Raw genomic sequence first — 15,849 nt, forward strand, 5'->3', positions numbered from 1 at the left:
TTTGAGGAGATTTGTAGCTCAGGTTGAGGTCCTGGATGTAGGTTTGCTTGCTGAGCAGGAAGATGAATTTTCAGATATTTCATCACCATACTAGGTAACATATTCAGTGAGCCTCCAGACGAAGCACTGCTGGTGTTTCCTGCTTTCTATTTATATGTTTGAGTTTCCTTGGGTTGGTGATATCATTTCCTGTGGTGATGCCATTTCCTGTGGCTTGTCATGTCCTGTTCTTTTTCTCAGGGGGTGATAAATGGGGTCCAAGTCAGTCTATCAACAAACACATTTTATTGGACCGCATTTACCAACCCCTGAGAAAAAGAACAGAACATGACATCACCATAGGAAGTGACATCATCACAGGAAATGACATCACCAACCCAGGGCATTTCGACAGGAGTTCTTCAGGGTAGTGTCCTCGTTCTATCATTTTCAATGACTTCAATGACCCACCCTCCATCATAACGTCAGAAGTGAGAATCACGAGTTTTTGCGATTGTACAATGTTCAGTCACACTAACAATTCCATTGGTAACAAACTAGTCCATGTCCAGACAAAACAAGACTTGTTGATTCAGACCTACACTATGACTTTGAAATGAAGGGAATGAACCACAATTATAGCAATTGGTACCTTTTCATCCTGGTCTTTTTTATTTGGCTGACCTATTCCATATTTCCATATCTTAACTTGAAGTGATCATTTTCCTGAACAATTATTTTCTCTGTAGCAGCACAGAGAGCCCAAAATCCTGGTGCCATGGAGCGGGCTTTTCCTGGTTCCTCAGCAGGAGAGAAGGCAAGAGCTGGAGTTTTATGTTACTTCCAGAAAACTGTATTTAAATGAAGGGCACATGACATTTTGCCCTGGTACACTCTCAAAAAGTATTCAAGCTTCATGCACTACAAGCCCTCATTGCCCTCATTGCCTATTTCCATGCTAATTTCCATTTTGTTAAGCACTGTGGATTGTTACTATTTCTGAACAATGTGAGACAAGCTGCCTTGATTTCCGAATTTCTTTGAAAAAAAAGAATCTAAAGTTACGACCAAATCAATTGCTTCAATTCTAGTTTTATTGTAAGCGTTAGTGCAGTCTGTGCATTATGGTGCAACAATTTATCTCCTCAGGGACAATATTTAGACTCTGCATATTATCATTGTTGGTTTCCCTTTTATCCCCTTTTCTTCACTTTTTGTGTTATTATTAAACCTGTTCAATAAAGGGTGTTGTTGTCCACTGAGCTGGAGGCTTTGGGTTCAAGTCCCACTCCAGGGGTTTATGGCCATAAGGTGCAAGAGTAGAAGTAGGCCATTCAGCCCATCAAGGCTGTTTTGCCACTCAATGAGGTAAGGCTGATTTGATTACTCTCAAGTCTACTTTGTTGCCTTTTCCCCTTAACCCTTGATTCTTTTACTGATGAGAAATCTGTCTACCTCAGCCTTAAATATAATCAATGATAACTATAGTCATTGTAATGAGGTCAGCCAAGTGGACGGTGGCATGGTGGCTCAGTGGTTGACACTGGCGCCTCACAGCGCCAGAGACCCAGGTTCGATTCCTGCATCGGGCAACTGTCTGTGTGGAGATTGCACATTCTCCCCATATCTGCATGGGTTTCCTCCGGCCACTCCTGTTTCCTCCCACAATTCAAAGATGTGTAGGTCAGGTGAACCGGCCATGCTGAATTTTCCATAGTGTTCAGGGATATGTAGGTTAGACGAATTAAGCAAATATAGGGTAGGGGAATGGGGCTGGGTGGGTTACTCTTCAGAGGGTCAGTGGACTTGGGTCAAATAGTCTGTTTCCACACTGTAGGGAACCTAATCTAAGTGGGCGTCATAGAATTTGAGTTCCCTGATTGGACAGGTTATCAGGTCCAATCAGGGAGCCATGGCTGACAGATATAAGCAGGAGTGTCAGAGGTTCTTCTCAACTTAAGAGCCAGCTTTGACGGAGCTTGATCAGTGTCACATTCTCCACACGCAAATAAAGGGTGACTTCAAACCAGCCTCTGTGCAGGTTTTTGAGTGGTGATGAGAGAAAAGCATGCTCCTGAAGAAATTCACTCGCAGCAGTCACCTTTGGGTAAGCATTTTTGCCACCATGCTGTTAGGTGGGAAGCTAGACTCATTCAAAACTGCCATTGGAAACTGGGCCCAACACATAGAAAAAGTGTGCTTTTACCAGGCAAATGATGCTGCGCCAGATGAAAAGCAATGAGTAATTCTCCCAACAGCTTGTAGACTCGCAGCTTTCTCAGTTATTGGGAGACCAATTTTCCCTCACATACTAAAGTCTTTCAAGAGTTGACAGATTTAATAAAGGAATATTATGACCCCAAGCCTCCTCTAGTCCTGAGACACCATCAGTTTTACTCGACAATTTGCGAATCAGGGGAATCCATATCCAGATTTTTGACCAGTTTAGGATGACTTACAGAGACATGCAACTTTGGCTTAACCTTTAATGTGATGCTGAGATATGTGGGCTTAATGATGTAACCATGCAAAAGCATGTACTAGCTGCAGCCTGACTGAACTTCAAACAGGCGCTACAACTGGCTTTGTCATGGAGCCATGTGATTTATAACTTTATCCACCCAGTCCAACACCGGAGGTACCAGTGTTGGACTGGGTGGATAAAGTTATAAATCACATAACACTAGGTTATAGTGCAACAGGCTTATTTGAAAGTACAAGCTTTCAGAGCGCTGCTCCTTCGACGGCTCACTGAGCTTGAGAAACGCCACTTGAGTGAAAGCAATTGCATGGCCTTACTCAGGACATATCCTGAACAGAGGGTCTCTAGATTATCCTACAGCAAAACTCCAAATCAAAGCCAGGCCTTGGCCAAACAATTCAAAGTTTCTTCAGGCCATTGTAGTTTCTGCTGGTACGTGGACTCTGAACAGCAAACGAGTCCCACTCAATCTAAATTGAAGAGAACTCATAAGTCGGTAGCCAGGAGTGGGCACACCCTGGAGAGTCCAGTGACATTTGGTTTGAAACAGTAAAATTGCTTAGCAATATTCAAGTCAGATCCAATCAAAATAAACGCCCAGTTAAATGGTCACCCGGTTCACATGGAGGTCAATACCAGCACGGCTGTTTCAGTGATCACAGAATCAGCTTTTAAAAATTCGTTCTGGACACCATCCCTTAAGTTTGAGCAAGACCTCAGCTTAACTGAGAACCTATACCCAGGAACACCAACCGATGAAGATTTGATTTGATTTGTTACTATCACATGTCTCAAGGTGCAGTGAAAAGTGTTGTTTTATGTGCTTTATAAGCAGATCATATGAAGTGCATCAGAGTACAGCTTTGGATCTGGTCTGTTATGAGAAGCAACAGGCTCATTTAAAACTGATTATAGTAAATGGCTTGGGCCAAGCTTGATGGGGTGAAATTGGTTAAGAAAGATTCACCTTGATTGGCTCCACATTTTTCAAGTAGAAAATGGCTGCCTGAGTGAAGTCTGGAAGCTCTTCAGGAAGGTCCAGGGACTATCAAAGAAGCTAAGACCACCTTGCAGGTTGACCGGGAAGCAATTCCATGATCTTGTAAGGCCCGCCCAGTGCCACTTACCTTACGGGCAAAAACAGAGACAGAAATCAGGAGGCTGGAAAGTGAAGGAATCATCAAACCAATCATGTTTGGGGTAAGGGCTGCACCACTCATGCCGATTGTGAAGTTCAATCAGTTAGATCACCTTTGTGGGGATTTTAAACAAACGGTAAACCACTTTTTGCAACTGGATAAATATCCAATCTCACATAGAGGATTTATATGCAAAGCTTGCAGGGGAGCTGCCCTTCACACAACTGGACATGAGCTATGTGGACTTGCAATTGTGGATGAGGATTTCTATAAGTATGTTCCAATTAACACCCATAAGGGTTTGTACCAATATACAAGACTGCCATTTGGAGTATTGTCAGCCTGTGCAATTTTTCAGGAAAAAGTAGAGAAAAAGGTATACCTCAGGTCGCCATTTATCGAGACGAATTGTTAATAACCGGGAAAACCAACAAGCAGCATGAATAAGGACCAATAATAACTGAACACAAACCCATACAAGGTTTATTTATTGAGGATCAGGTTCAGGCTTCAGGCCGATTTCAGCCGTGGGCTCGAATTCTAAATGCGTATAATTGTTGGAACCCAGTTCAGAAGGCCAAATAGCAAATGTGGATGCATTGAGCTGCCATCCATTGGCAGATGCACGACCAGTGGTACAGCCCTGCAAGAGTCCACAATGGTTTTAAATTTTCTGAACACACTTACAGTCCAAGCTGTCAATATCAGACTTTGGATGCATAAAGATCCGTTCCTGGCAAAACTGAAACAGCTGGTGGTGATGAGGGGGACCAAAGGGGCGTCACAACCACAATCAAAACCTTTTTGGACCCAGAGAGATCAGATCACAGTCGATGCTGGCACATTATTATGAGGAAGCAAAGGTGATTATCCCAGGCAAAGGCTGCTGCCAGATACCACCTGAACCCCACCAAGGTCAGCCAGGGGTTTCCAAAATGAAGATGTTGGCAACAAAGTTCTGTCTAGTGGCCAGGACTGGATTCAGACATAGCTGCATTGATGGGGCAGTGCCCAGAGTGCCAACCAGGACAAAACTTATCGCCGGCAGCTTCCCCACATTCACAGGAATGGCCAGGTAACCCCTAGGCTCAGTTACATGTTGACTAGGCCAGTCCTTTTATGGGCTCTATCTTCTTCGTCATTGTGGACACCCACTCAAAGTGGCTGGATGTGCATAGGGTTCATTTGTCAAATATGAAAATTATGATAGAAAAACTGTTCCATTATTTTGGGTATTTCCTAAAGTCAAATGGGTATTTGGACAGCTCCATACCATCCAATGGTCTGGCAGATAAAACAGTCCAAGCTTTGAAAGCAGACTTAAAAAATAGCTCCACTTGATACCAATTTGTGCCAGTTCCTATTTGATTATCAGATCTCATGCAACTACAGGGATAGGTCCAAGAGAGTTACTAATGGGGAGATACTCTGCAGTAGGTTAAATCTGATCTTCCCGGGGGTGGGGGGTGGGAGGGGGAATGACATCAGGAATGCCAATGTTGAGTAAGAGTATGGTTGACACGAGATCAGGTCCAGTGATGTACAATGTTCAGGTGGGTCGGCTGTCCTGAATGAACATGTGGACTGTATGAAAGCTGAAAATTCGCAAACGGTGCACGAGCAAAATGCACCAGCTCATTGACTGCCTTTCCGACTGTTCCGGAAACTGTGGGCTCCCCTTGCGATCACGAAACCTCAGATTCTGAGATGGGCACAGCAGATGTCGCCCCATCACTTTTGCCACCTGAACAGAGGAATGAATTTCTTCCAAGATGGTCTGTGCATGAGAGGCAAGCTATTTGTGTTACACTTTGCATATATCAGCAGCAATGTTGGAGGAACCTGGTAAAAACAATGACTGCAGATGCTGGAAACCAGAGTCTAGATTAGAGTGGTGCTGGAAAAGCACAGCAGGTCAGGCAGCATCCGAGGAGCAGTAAAATCGACGTTTTGGGCAAAAGCCCTTCATCAGGAAATTCCCGGGTGTCCTTGGAGAAGGAGCACGCGGTATCCACCAACACCCTGGAGTTGTTCAGGGAGAGGTGGGCGCCGCAGGGAGTGGAGTGCATTACTTCCCCCTCCAACTCAATTTTGATTTAATCCCTGCCCTCCCCTTCAAAGTTTGATCACACAGCATTGCCCTTTTGTGAAGGGCACTGCTTGTCACTGGTCACTCGGGTGTTTTCCTTTCTTCCTGGTGGTGGAAATTGAATAAAGATTCGTACACCTTGTGTCTCTCACTGTGTCTCACACCTGCACAATATAAGAAAAATAAAAGATAAACAGGAGTGTCAGGTGTTCTGTTCACTCTGAGAGCTGGCTCTGAGGGAGCTGGATCAGTGTCAGCACGTGTAAATAAGGGGTGACCTGGTGATGGGATTCTGGCCTCTGTGGAGTTATTTCAGTAACAATCCAGCCATTCACGATGCCTTCATAATACAGCCACACAGACTGTGGATCAATGTGGAAATCCTCACAACATACATCAATGGGAGGTGGCAAGAAGAGTGGAGATGGCTGGTCAGCTACGATGGAAAGCAACTGAAGTCCCTCCCATCACTATCCAAGGACTATCCAAAGCTCTAGGCTACAACTTGCAGTTAAAGGTGTTTGCTTCCATAGCAACTCAGATTCTTCAAGCAGCTTGCTTGCTCAGTTGGCGTGGTTTGGATCAGTAATGGTGGTATGTGTTTTGATTGCTGTTCAGCTACGTTGGACTAAGGACCTGCCTCCTCACCCTACCCCCCAGAAAGACTGTTAGACTCTTCTCTGCTTAAAGATAGGCCCAAGGAAAAAGAAGAAAATTAATTCTATAACTTAAAACCTTAGCTTGATCTGACAGAACTTTTAATATAACCCTCAGCCAAATATCTGAATTAACCATGGGCAAAAACAAAAGAGAAAATACTGGAAATACTCCTATTCTGATGAAAGGACATCAACCCAAAACATTAACTGATTCTCTCCACAGATGCAAGCTGATCTGCTGAATATTTCCAGCATTCTTTGTTTTTAGTTCTGATTTCCAACGATCACAGTGTTTTGCTTTTATAAAACAAACCAGGGCGTCTGTTCAACTCTGGCACATGCAGAGGTTCTTGAGGACTGGAGGTCAGAGATTTCTGTACCTGTATTACCCTGCCTCAAAGATAATCTCTCTGGGAGAAGGTAAACATGACCAACATGTTTAAATCACGCAAGTTCTTTCCAAATCCTTTCAACGCACTCCTCCTGAGTTGTAGCATCCCAGCACCATCCCTTTCCTGACAGATGCCACAAGCAATGCCATAGAGAATTTGCTAAAAATTATGATGATCTTTTTGGCACCTCAATTGAGTAAGCTGAAGCCATCAGCAAGGAGATAATCCAATCCTGTGCTGCTAACTCAAAAGAAATGGGTCTAAGTGCAGGCTACAACAAAACTGTGTTAAGTTGTCAACTGATTAATCTTAGTTTCTTCACTTCTTCTGTAGAATTGGTCAATTTATCTTCAGGTGTGTGTGTGTATGCGCGCACGCGCGCGGCCTCTCTGAAAAATAACTAAGTTGGCTCATGCATGTTGATATAAAAGTTTCCTTTACGTCAGTTAATGCAGCCTTCAGGGATTCCTGGCTCATGTACTGTCTCACAAACGGTCAACGTCAGACCCTTGATGAAGAACCTCATTGTTTGCTGTTTTCTTGCCCCTCCCCCACTTGTCCTACTCCTCTCTTGAAGCAACAATCAATGTCAAAAGCCATCAGACGGTCCCATGGTACAGCTGATGATTTCTGACACATACACACAATATAAACAGTGAAGCTACGTGACATTTGTATAAACCTTAGTCAGTTTATAACAGTCACAGGTCATAGAATAATTGAATCCCTACAGTGTGGAAGCAGGCCATTCAATCTACACCAACCATTTTAAGAGCTTCCACTCAAACCCACCCCCCTAATCTTGTATTTACCATCGCTAATCCACCTAACCTGCACATCAAACACTTTCCAGAGGCTGGAATCAAACCTGGGTCCCTGGTGCTGTGGGGCAGCATGCTAACCACTGAGCCACAAAATTTGTAATTTGTAATTTAATCTCTCCACTGATCACATGCCCTGCACATTCCTAAATACTATGGGTAATTTAGCATGGCCAATTCACCTAACCTTCACATCTTTGGACTGTGGGAGGAAACCAGAGCACCTGAAGGGAACCCACGCAGGCACATGGAGAATGTGCAAACTCCACACAGGCTGTCACCTGAGGGTGGAATTAAACTTCAATCCCTGGTGCTGTGAGGCAGCAGTGCTAACCACAGAGGCACGAGCTGCCTGATAATTCAGTTCCTCGCCTTCACAGCCAGTGCCTTGCAGCCAAACAGAATAAGCTCAAATCATATTTTTGGGATTTACTTCTCATTTCCTTCCTTCTCTTTTTTTTCTCTCTGAGTAATAATGGAGGGGTATTGCTGTCTGGTAAAGCAGGGCACTACAACTGGCCTCAGTGTGCACCTGTTCCCAGGCTAAAGTAGTAAGAATGGAAGAACATGACCACCATATGCTCATGACTGGCACTAGGACACAGCACCGCAGAACTGTCATCCCCTTTTACAGTCACAGATTTCTAGGTAGCTCTGCTCAATTCTGCAATAAGAACAATGGAACGTTCAAGCCCCATTCCAGGGGACTTGAGCATGTAATATAGGCTGATTCTCACCGTGCAGTACTGAATAAACACAAGACAGTTAGAAGTGAACCAAGATTTCTAGGTAGCTCTGCTCAAATTCTGCATAAGAACAATGGAACGTTCAAGCCCCATTCCAGGGGACTTGAGCATGTAATATAGACTGATTCTCACCGTGCAGTACTGAATAAACACAAGACAGTTAGAAGTGAACCATTTCAGATAAAAAGTTAAACCATGGACCTCTGGGTTCTGTTGGGCACCTCTGAGATGGACAGAAAAGATTCTTCAGTGCTGTTTCAAAGAAGGAAAGACCGCACTATTATCCTGGTCCATAATTATTCCTCAGTTGACATCACAATAACAGATTATTTGGTTATTATCACATTTCCATCTGAGGGACTTTGCTGTGTAAAAATTGGCCGCGGTATTTCCAGCATTAAACCTTTTTTTGGGTGTAAAACACTTTGGGTGGGCATGAAATGCAAGTCTTCCTATGATTTTAGAGCTAAACCCAAGTAATACTCAATATTTTCTGTGGCAATTGCCTCAATGTTAAACACAACAGAAAGTAACATGTCAAAAGTCACATCAGAAATATTCACAGTGCAGCAGCCACAGTACCGGAGTTTATACTGTGCTGTATTCCATCTCTACCCACACCCATTTGGCTGCAAAAAATGCTGCAGCCCAGTTATACAGGGCAAACAAATGCCAGCATTTAACAAAATATAATGGTTTCTTGAAACTGTGATGTAAATGGAAAACACAGGCCTGCAGTTATCCCTGAGAATCTGTAAAGAGCAGAAATCCGAAAGGACAACAGATTCTGTTGTAGCCTGGCACCCTGTGCTATTTGGTACCAGGCTAGGGCTGCCCTGAACAGTCACGTGCACGCTTGGCTGACATCTCAGAAGGGAAAATACACCAGATTTGACATTAACATAACTAGGTGATTAAATAAATTTCAATCAAGATTGGTTTCCTTCGAGTTATTTGCAGCAGAATTTTTGCATCAGCTGAAAAAAAATTAAAGATGTGCATTACTTCAAGTTTCCTGCAGGTTCGAATGTTAAAACACTGACAAGGGATAGAAATGAACCATGATTCAGATTAAAACATATCTGAAATGGAAGAGAATGGGGAGGGGTTTGGGGGAACAACATTCCCTTGTTTTTAGTCTCTATGAACAGGATAAACATGAACATAGCTGTATTTATAAAGGGTCCACAATTCTGCATGGGAATTGGTAATGAGAATGGCTGGTGGAGAATTAGGGAGCACTTTGAACTTGCGATGCTGTCATATCCCTGGGTCAGAAAATCCAATTTGGTTGGAGACAGAGAAATATTTGATGATAGCTGTGCATCACAAGGGAAGAAAATATCTCCTCTTGGAGAAGTGTGTCTCAGGGCAGGCCGATGCGAGAGGATGGAATTACAGACTTGTGGAGGAGCTGCAAAAATACATCATGATCCCTTAGAGTTTCTGCTTTGGACACAAGTGACATTGGGGTACAAACTGGACCCAAATAGCAAGAGCTTTGACAAGTGTTTTTATTTAAACTTTCAAGTGCCGCTCAAGTTTATTGGATATTGATGAATGTAAAATCTGCCATGAGCCAGTGAAATTGAATCAGGTTTTAGAATGCGGTTTTTATTTGAAAATCACACAGAAAAATACAGTGCTGGACAAATGTGAGAGTGGTGAACTGGTGCAATGTTATTGATGCAACAGACATGGGATTGTCACAAAATAAATGAGCATTTTCATCAAAATGGCTGGTCATTGAGTCAGAGTCACACAGCACAGAAACAGACCTTTCGGTCCAACCCATCCATGCCGACCAGACATCCCACCTAATCTCGGCCCCTGTGCCAGCATTTGGTCCATACCCCTCTAAACCATTCCTATTCATATAGTCACCCAGATGCCTTCTAAATGTTGAAATTGTACCAGATTCCACCACTTCCTCTAGCAGCTCATTCCATACACGCACCACCCTCTGCATGAAAATGTTGCCCCTCATCTTAAACCTATGCCCTCTAGTTTTGGACTCTCCCACCCTCAACAAAAGGCCTGAGCTACTTACCCGATCCATGCCCCTCACAATTTTATAAATCTCTATAAGATCATCCCTCAGCCTCAGATGCTCCAGGGAATAAAGTCCCAGCCTATTCAGCCTCTCCCTATGACTCAAACTCCCCAACCCTGGCAACATCCTTGTAAATCTTTTCTGCACCCTTTCAAGTTTCACAACATCCTTCCTGTAGCAGGGAGACCAGAGCTGTACACAGAATTCTGTAACTTGATGTCCAGGGAACTGAAACTGACTTCACTGAAAACATTACACACCATCATTTTCTAGTTACATTGATGTTGAGCGATCAGTTTATTTGACTGTGAAAAGAAAAATTATTATTCATAAGCTTTTAAACCATGGCTATCCGTCTCCCTATGCAAGCGGGCACAATTAGTGGGAGCTCACAGTGAAGATTAATTCGATCTGAGAACACGACTGATTTTGTGGGCGATGTCAGTTTCCAATGAAATGATTCGAAACTATAGCCAAAATTCTACGCTAAAAGTAACGCACGTGAAATTCCACAAGCTCTCTCGCAGAAACTATGGAAACTCTCGACCTGTTGCAGCGCCGTGAGGGTTATGTACATGATTCCCATGTCCTCAGCAGCTCCAGGAAAATATGACCCTTTTCCCAGGATGAGGAGCAGAGGGATTTATCCTGACTTTAATCTTTGGTTGGGGGATTCCATATTTTGTTTCAGACTTGAAGTTGAAAGGTCTCCTATTTCCCCCTTGAGGATGCTGCGTAAAGACCATCTCTCCAAGCAAGCACTTGGTCACTTCTCCCAACATCGTCTTCTGTGACTCAGTATCAAGTTTTGTTTGATTGTGTTCTTTAGAAATGCCTTGGGACGTTTTTTTTTACTACAATTGAACTTTTCCTTTAGGCAGCGAGAGGTAATGACCTGGAACTTGGTGCCTGCGAGGGTGGTGCGAGTGGAGGCGATGGATGATTTCAAAAGCAAATTAAATGGGCACTCGAGCAAAATTAACTGAATGCCACCGACAATCTTTTATTTTTGGGGTGGTGGAGGAGGAGACAAGCATGGGTTGGAATCCATTCTGAACACACGCTGCGGTAAAAGCAGTGAATTATCAAGGTTGTTAACGGCTTGTTCACTTTGCAAGCAGTTCTTACGTACATCCTTGTCAAAACAGCTCACCAGGAGCCAGAACTAGTAATCCGAAATATTCCAGCTCATTTACCCTCAAGCAACAGCCCCTTGTCACATAGTATAGGGTAGTATTATCGTGTGACATTCCCCTGGGAAAGGAGAACAGCAGAGATAAGGCCACTATAACATCCTCCCACTGGACATGGGGACAGAAGTGTATCGTTACGGGTGCTCAGGTTTAACATTAGTTAAACTTAACTGAATAACCGCTCAATAAAATTTGACTGTGAAGCAAAGGCTTTCCTTCTTATCAACAGTAACAAGTCCAGATTATTTAATAACATAGGGCAGTGCAAACCAGAAATATAGGCTGTCAAATAACTGAAACGATATTAGCATAATATATTCATAGAATCAATAGCTATTTTATTCTCTTACACAATGCATTCAGGACAAGTAAAAATCTAAACAAAACAACCCATTAAATGACTTTTTTTACTATCATGTTCTTTATTTTTATTTATTGACAATCTACCACACACCGTACTCCTCCAATTTACCCTTGCTGAGAGACAGATAGGCAGGTGTCACTTGGCCTGGGTATATTCTCAAGCTGCTCTGTAACAGGCTGCTGGAAGGGGCACCTCAGTGCTGAGGACTGGCTCTCCTGACAATTATCTTCCCCTAATTTAAGGGAGGGAACTGTGAGAGGGTGGTGTTATAAGAACCCTGGGCATCTGCTCAGAGCCTCTCGACAATGGCATGAACCTCCCCACCCTTGCAGTTTGCCAGCAATGATTTGTAATTCTCCCCCATCCAGATGTTATTCTATGATATGGATATGTTATCTATTTAATATCAAAATCACAGACACAAAAATAACATGAGAAGGATATTGATTAGTCGATGAAGGACTGGGACACATGACTATCAGTTTGCCCCCCACGCCACATTAATCAGCTTACTTTGCAGTTCCTGATTTGTTAGCCCTTCATCATCTATTTTTAAAAACTCTGAACAATTCTCCTGATAAGAATTGAGATGAAAGTATGCATTTTTCACAGCCCAAGATGTCCAAAATTAGAATTCATTATTTTTCTAATTCATCTAAGTTGCCAGTTTTTACAATGTGATGAAGGATCAAGGAAATTGAGCTCAGAATATATATGGAATCAAATCATAGGCAGACAATCAATTTAACATCTTCCGCCAGAGTCTGCAATAGCCTTTAAATTTGAAACAGCAACACAGTGGCATTTGGTACAGAAAAACCCAGGCGTTTTTTTCTTCTTGATCCAATGTTATTTGTTTCGTATGCTTGTATTCAAAAAATGCATCAAGTTTGTGATGGTTTAATTTCATGTCAATGTAGGGAAAAAAAAGCAGAAAAAAAAAGCAGCTGGGGTGCATGGAAATGTGTTTGAAGCATTTAGCTCACAGGATTAATCGAATTATAATTTAATCATTTGATCAAACACCAATTAGCATAATCACTTGAGGGGAACTGTTGGGAGCCTTGGAGAGAAGAGAGAGAAGTCAGAACTACTTCAATCAGAGCTGACAGCTTTTAAATAGATGAATTTTGCTTTTACACAAAAAAAATTCTTGAGTCAATTTGAAATAAAAGCAGCAAAAATGCTGTTGCAAGAAGAGATACATCAATCACTATTAAATAAACTGAGCATCTAACGAATTCTTGTGGCAATCTACATAGACTATGTGAAGATATAATAGATGGTCTCTAGAAATGATTTGGTAGTAAAATGGTTCAGTGTCTACAAATTGCAGGTGTCACGGGTCATTTTGTTTTAAAGCCACATAATGTCTAAAATAATTTGCATTCTGCTCTTTGAAAGTCAGTTTGGAAATTCTACAAAATAAAATATCAATTGTCTTTCCTTGAAAGTTTTTGATTTTAGAAGCTAAGTCCTCACAGAGTATTTAGATATTAAATTTGAGTAAATCCTGGGTTACTGCTGTTATGTGCATATATATGTGTTTTGTGTGTGTGTGTTATTGAAAAGCTCAGGAGAGTTTGCATTTAGTATTGAGGTGACTTTGCTCGAATACAATGCATTTAAAAATGAGATTCTATAAATAGCAATGCTGTCTCACACTTAGACGCTGCTCACAGCTCCAGGAGTCAAAAGAACTTCAGCTGCAGATTGAGGGTCATTTATCTATCCATCTTTCCGTGCCATCTACCTTCGCTCCCTCATTCATCTCTTCAGCATTGAATTTCAACAGTATACTTTAGACTGATGAAGGAAATTGATGGGGGTTGAGGTGGGGTGGTGGGGGTGGTTTGGTACGTCTATCTGAATTACCTGTCTATTATCGCTACCTTTTGCTTTATAAGCATATCCAGATTTAAGAAAGAGAAACCCCACGATCCCACACTCTACACCCACCATCCCCTCCCCCAACTCCAATCCTTGCCTTACACCATCCACATTTCCCATCTCCATTTATTCTTCAAAGGGTTTAGTTGCCCATCAAAGAGGCTTCTTATCTGTCCCCGCCAACCTACCCCCCCCCCCCCCAAGTATAAATAAATCTAGTGTCTCGATCTCCATGAAACTCATTTGCCTTTTGAGGCACAATTTCGATCTTAAGCCGCATTTTCAGATTCTCACTCTATCTTTGCAAAGATACATACATTTAACATATATCTGTAATGTGCACATATGTGTTGGTGTGCATATCAATCGTGAGATACAGTTCCAATATTCTTATATTTTAACACACTTTCTTATTTTAGCCTCTTCCCCCATTTGAGATCACATTTCTATCATCTATATCCACATCCACACAATCAATCATCAGTGACATTTCCATAATGCTATCCAGAGATATAAAATTTAGATTAATTACAGCATATAGAAAGGCACAATGCTTGCCTGCATTTGTTTGAATTGGTCATATTATAGCACCAGGCACTGACTCTGCTAGGTAAGCTACTTTAAATGATTACAGTGCAATTTTCTGTCTCCTGCTGATCACAGAGTAGAGGGAAATGTAAAGAAACATTCACTGCCATCCCACAGTTTTAATGTGGAAAGGGGCTGTTTCATTAACTAACTCACCATTCAGGATGCTGTGGAGTAAGAGAGTTGTCACGATCCACATGCCCTAGGCTTTGTCCTTCTTGTAATGATCCCTGTACACTTGACCGTCTTCTGCTATATTTGAAAATTGTTACTGTATGTGAAGGTTAACATCCACACAGAGAGAGAGACAGACAGATAGAGAGAGAGCTCTTGGCTACAGCAGGCACTGAAGACAATCCAGTTTGTTTTGGTAGCCCTTTATGCTGGGGCTATTAAATTTTGTATTTCCTGGCTGTGTCCTTAAAACCTGATCTCCTCTCTTCTTTTCCTTCCTCTTGAGTGCAAAAGAAAACGTATCAGAGATTCAGAGGGTGTGTATTAGTCAGCTCTGCAGCCCTGAGAGACAGCCAGGTGTGCTGGGACACACAGACACTGACAACAGCAGCAGCAGCAGCAGCAGCACCAGGTCGGAGGCTGGTCCACAGGTACAGCACTACAGTCAGCTCTGCAGTCAGCCTCCAAATTCAACACTGTCCAACACATCCACATCTTCCCACTGCTTAAACCACATTGATCCCAGCGCTAAACCAGCGCCTGATACCATTAGATCACAACCCATTAACCCACTCCCAGAGTCTTAAAGCAGAGAGTTAACCTCTTGTTTGCTGCAGACCAGATTTGAGCACCCTTCTCACCCTTTCTCTCTCTCTCTTTCTCAAGCTGAATGCTACATAAAGGACAACACACCCAATACTGGATATCTGCTTAGCGTTTTATTTATCATTGACAAACTCCCATTGTTTCTTAAAGGGGCAGAGTCGATTCTTTCGTTGCCGGCGGGGGGGAGGGGGGGGTGGTTGGAATCGATCGGCAATGAACATCTACTTAGAAAATTGACGAGATTAAATATTAGTCAGAGTTCTATACTCATTGTCAGTTACAATACTCGGTGACATATTTTCAGGAAGTTAAATGTGAGTATTAGACTTATGCATTAAAAAGAAAATCCGTTTCTAATTATGTCCCTGATTATATTCTTTTTTTAAAAAGGGTGATTTTAATAGAACTGTTTGATACAGCGGTTGTTTAATATTTATATAAAATATCCACTCCTGTTCAAATAATATTTATAAATCAGTAATATAGATGGACAGTGCCTGCATAAATATTAAATCATATTAAACTCTTGGATAAATATTGTACCTCTACTAAAGCGATCTGCAGCTTGATTTTTGTAAGCTTATGGATAAGATGGGAAAGCGAAACAACAGCGCGACTGCTTTTAACCCTTTCTGTCCTGGAGCGAAGTCACTGTCACTGGCCTCAGCTCCGCC

General features: G+C 42.3%; 1 protein-coding gene across 2 annotated transcripts in view; it reads right to left on the reverse strand.

Moving 5' to 3' along the window:
* The window catches only part of LOC122555394 (Down syndrome cell adhesion molecule homolog), a 662,754-nt gene extending 647,467 nt beyond the window's left edge, over positions 1–15,287 (reverse strand). The window contains exon 1 of one of the 2 annotated variants that reach the window (XM_043701363.1): positions 14,552–15,280. In XM_043701363.1, coding sequence (XP_043557298.1) covers positions 14,552–14,594 — 43 coding nt within the window. In that variant the 5' untranslated portion in view covers positions 14,595–15,280. Of the gene's footprint in view, positions 1–14,551 lie in introns of both variants that reach the window. The other variant, XM_043701364.1, reaches the window with a different exon arrangement.
* Positions 15,288–15,849: the final 562 nt, after the last annotated feature.

This window comes from Chiloscyllium plagiosum, chromosome 12 (assembly GCF_004010195.1).
Source record: "Chiloscyllium plagiosum isolate BGI_BamShark_2017 chromosome 12, ASM401019v2, whole genome shotgun sequence".
Taxonomy (NCBI): domain Eukaryota; kingdom Metazoa; phylum Chordata; class Chondrichthyes; order Orectolobiformes; family Hemiscylliidae; genus Chiloscyllium; species Chiloscyllium plagiosum.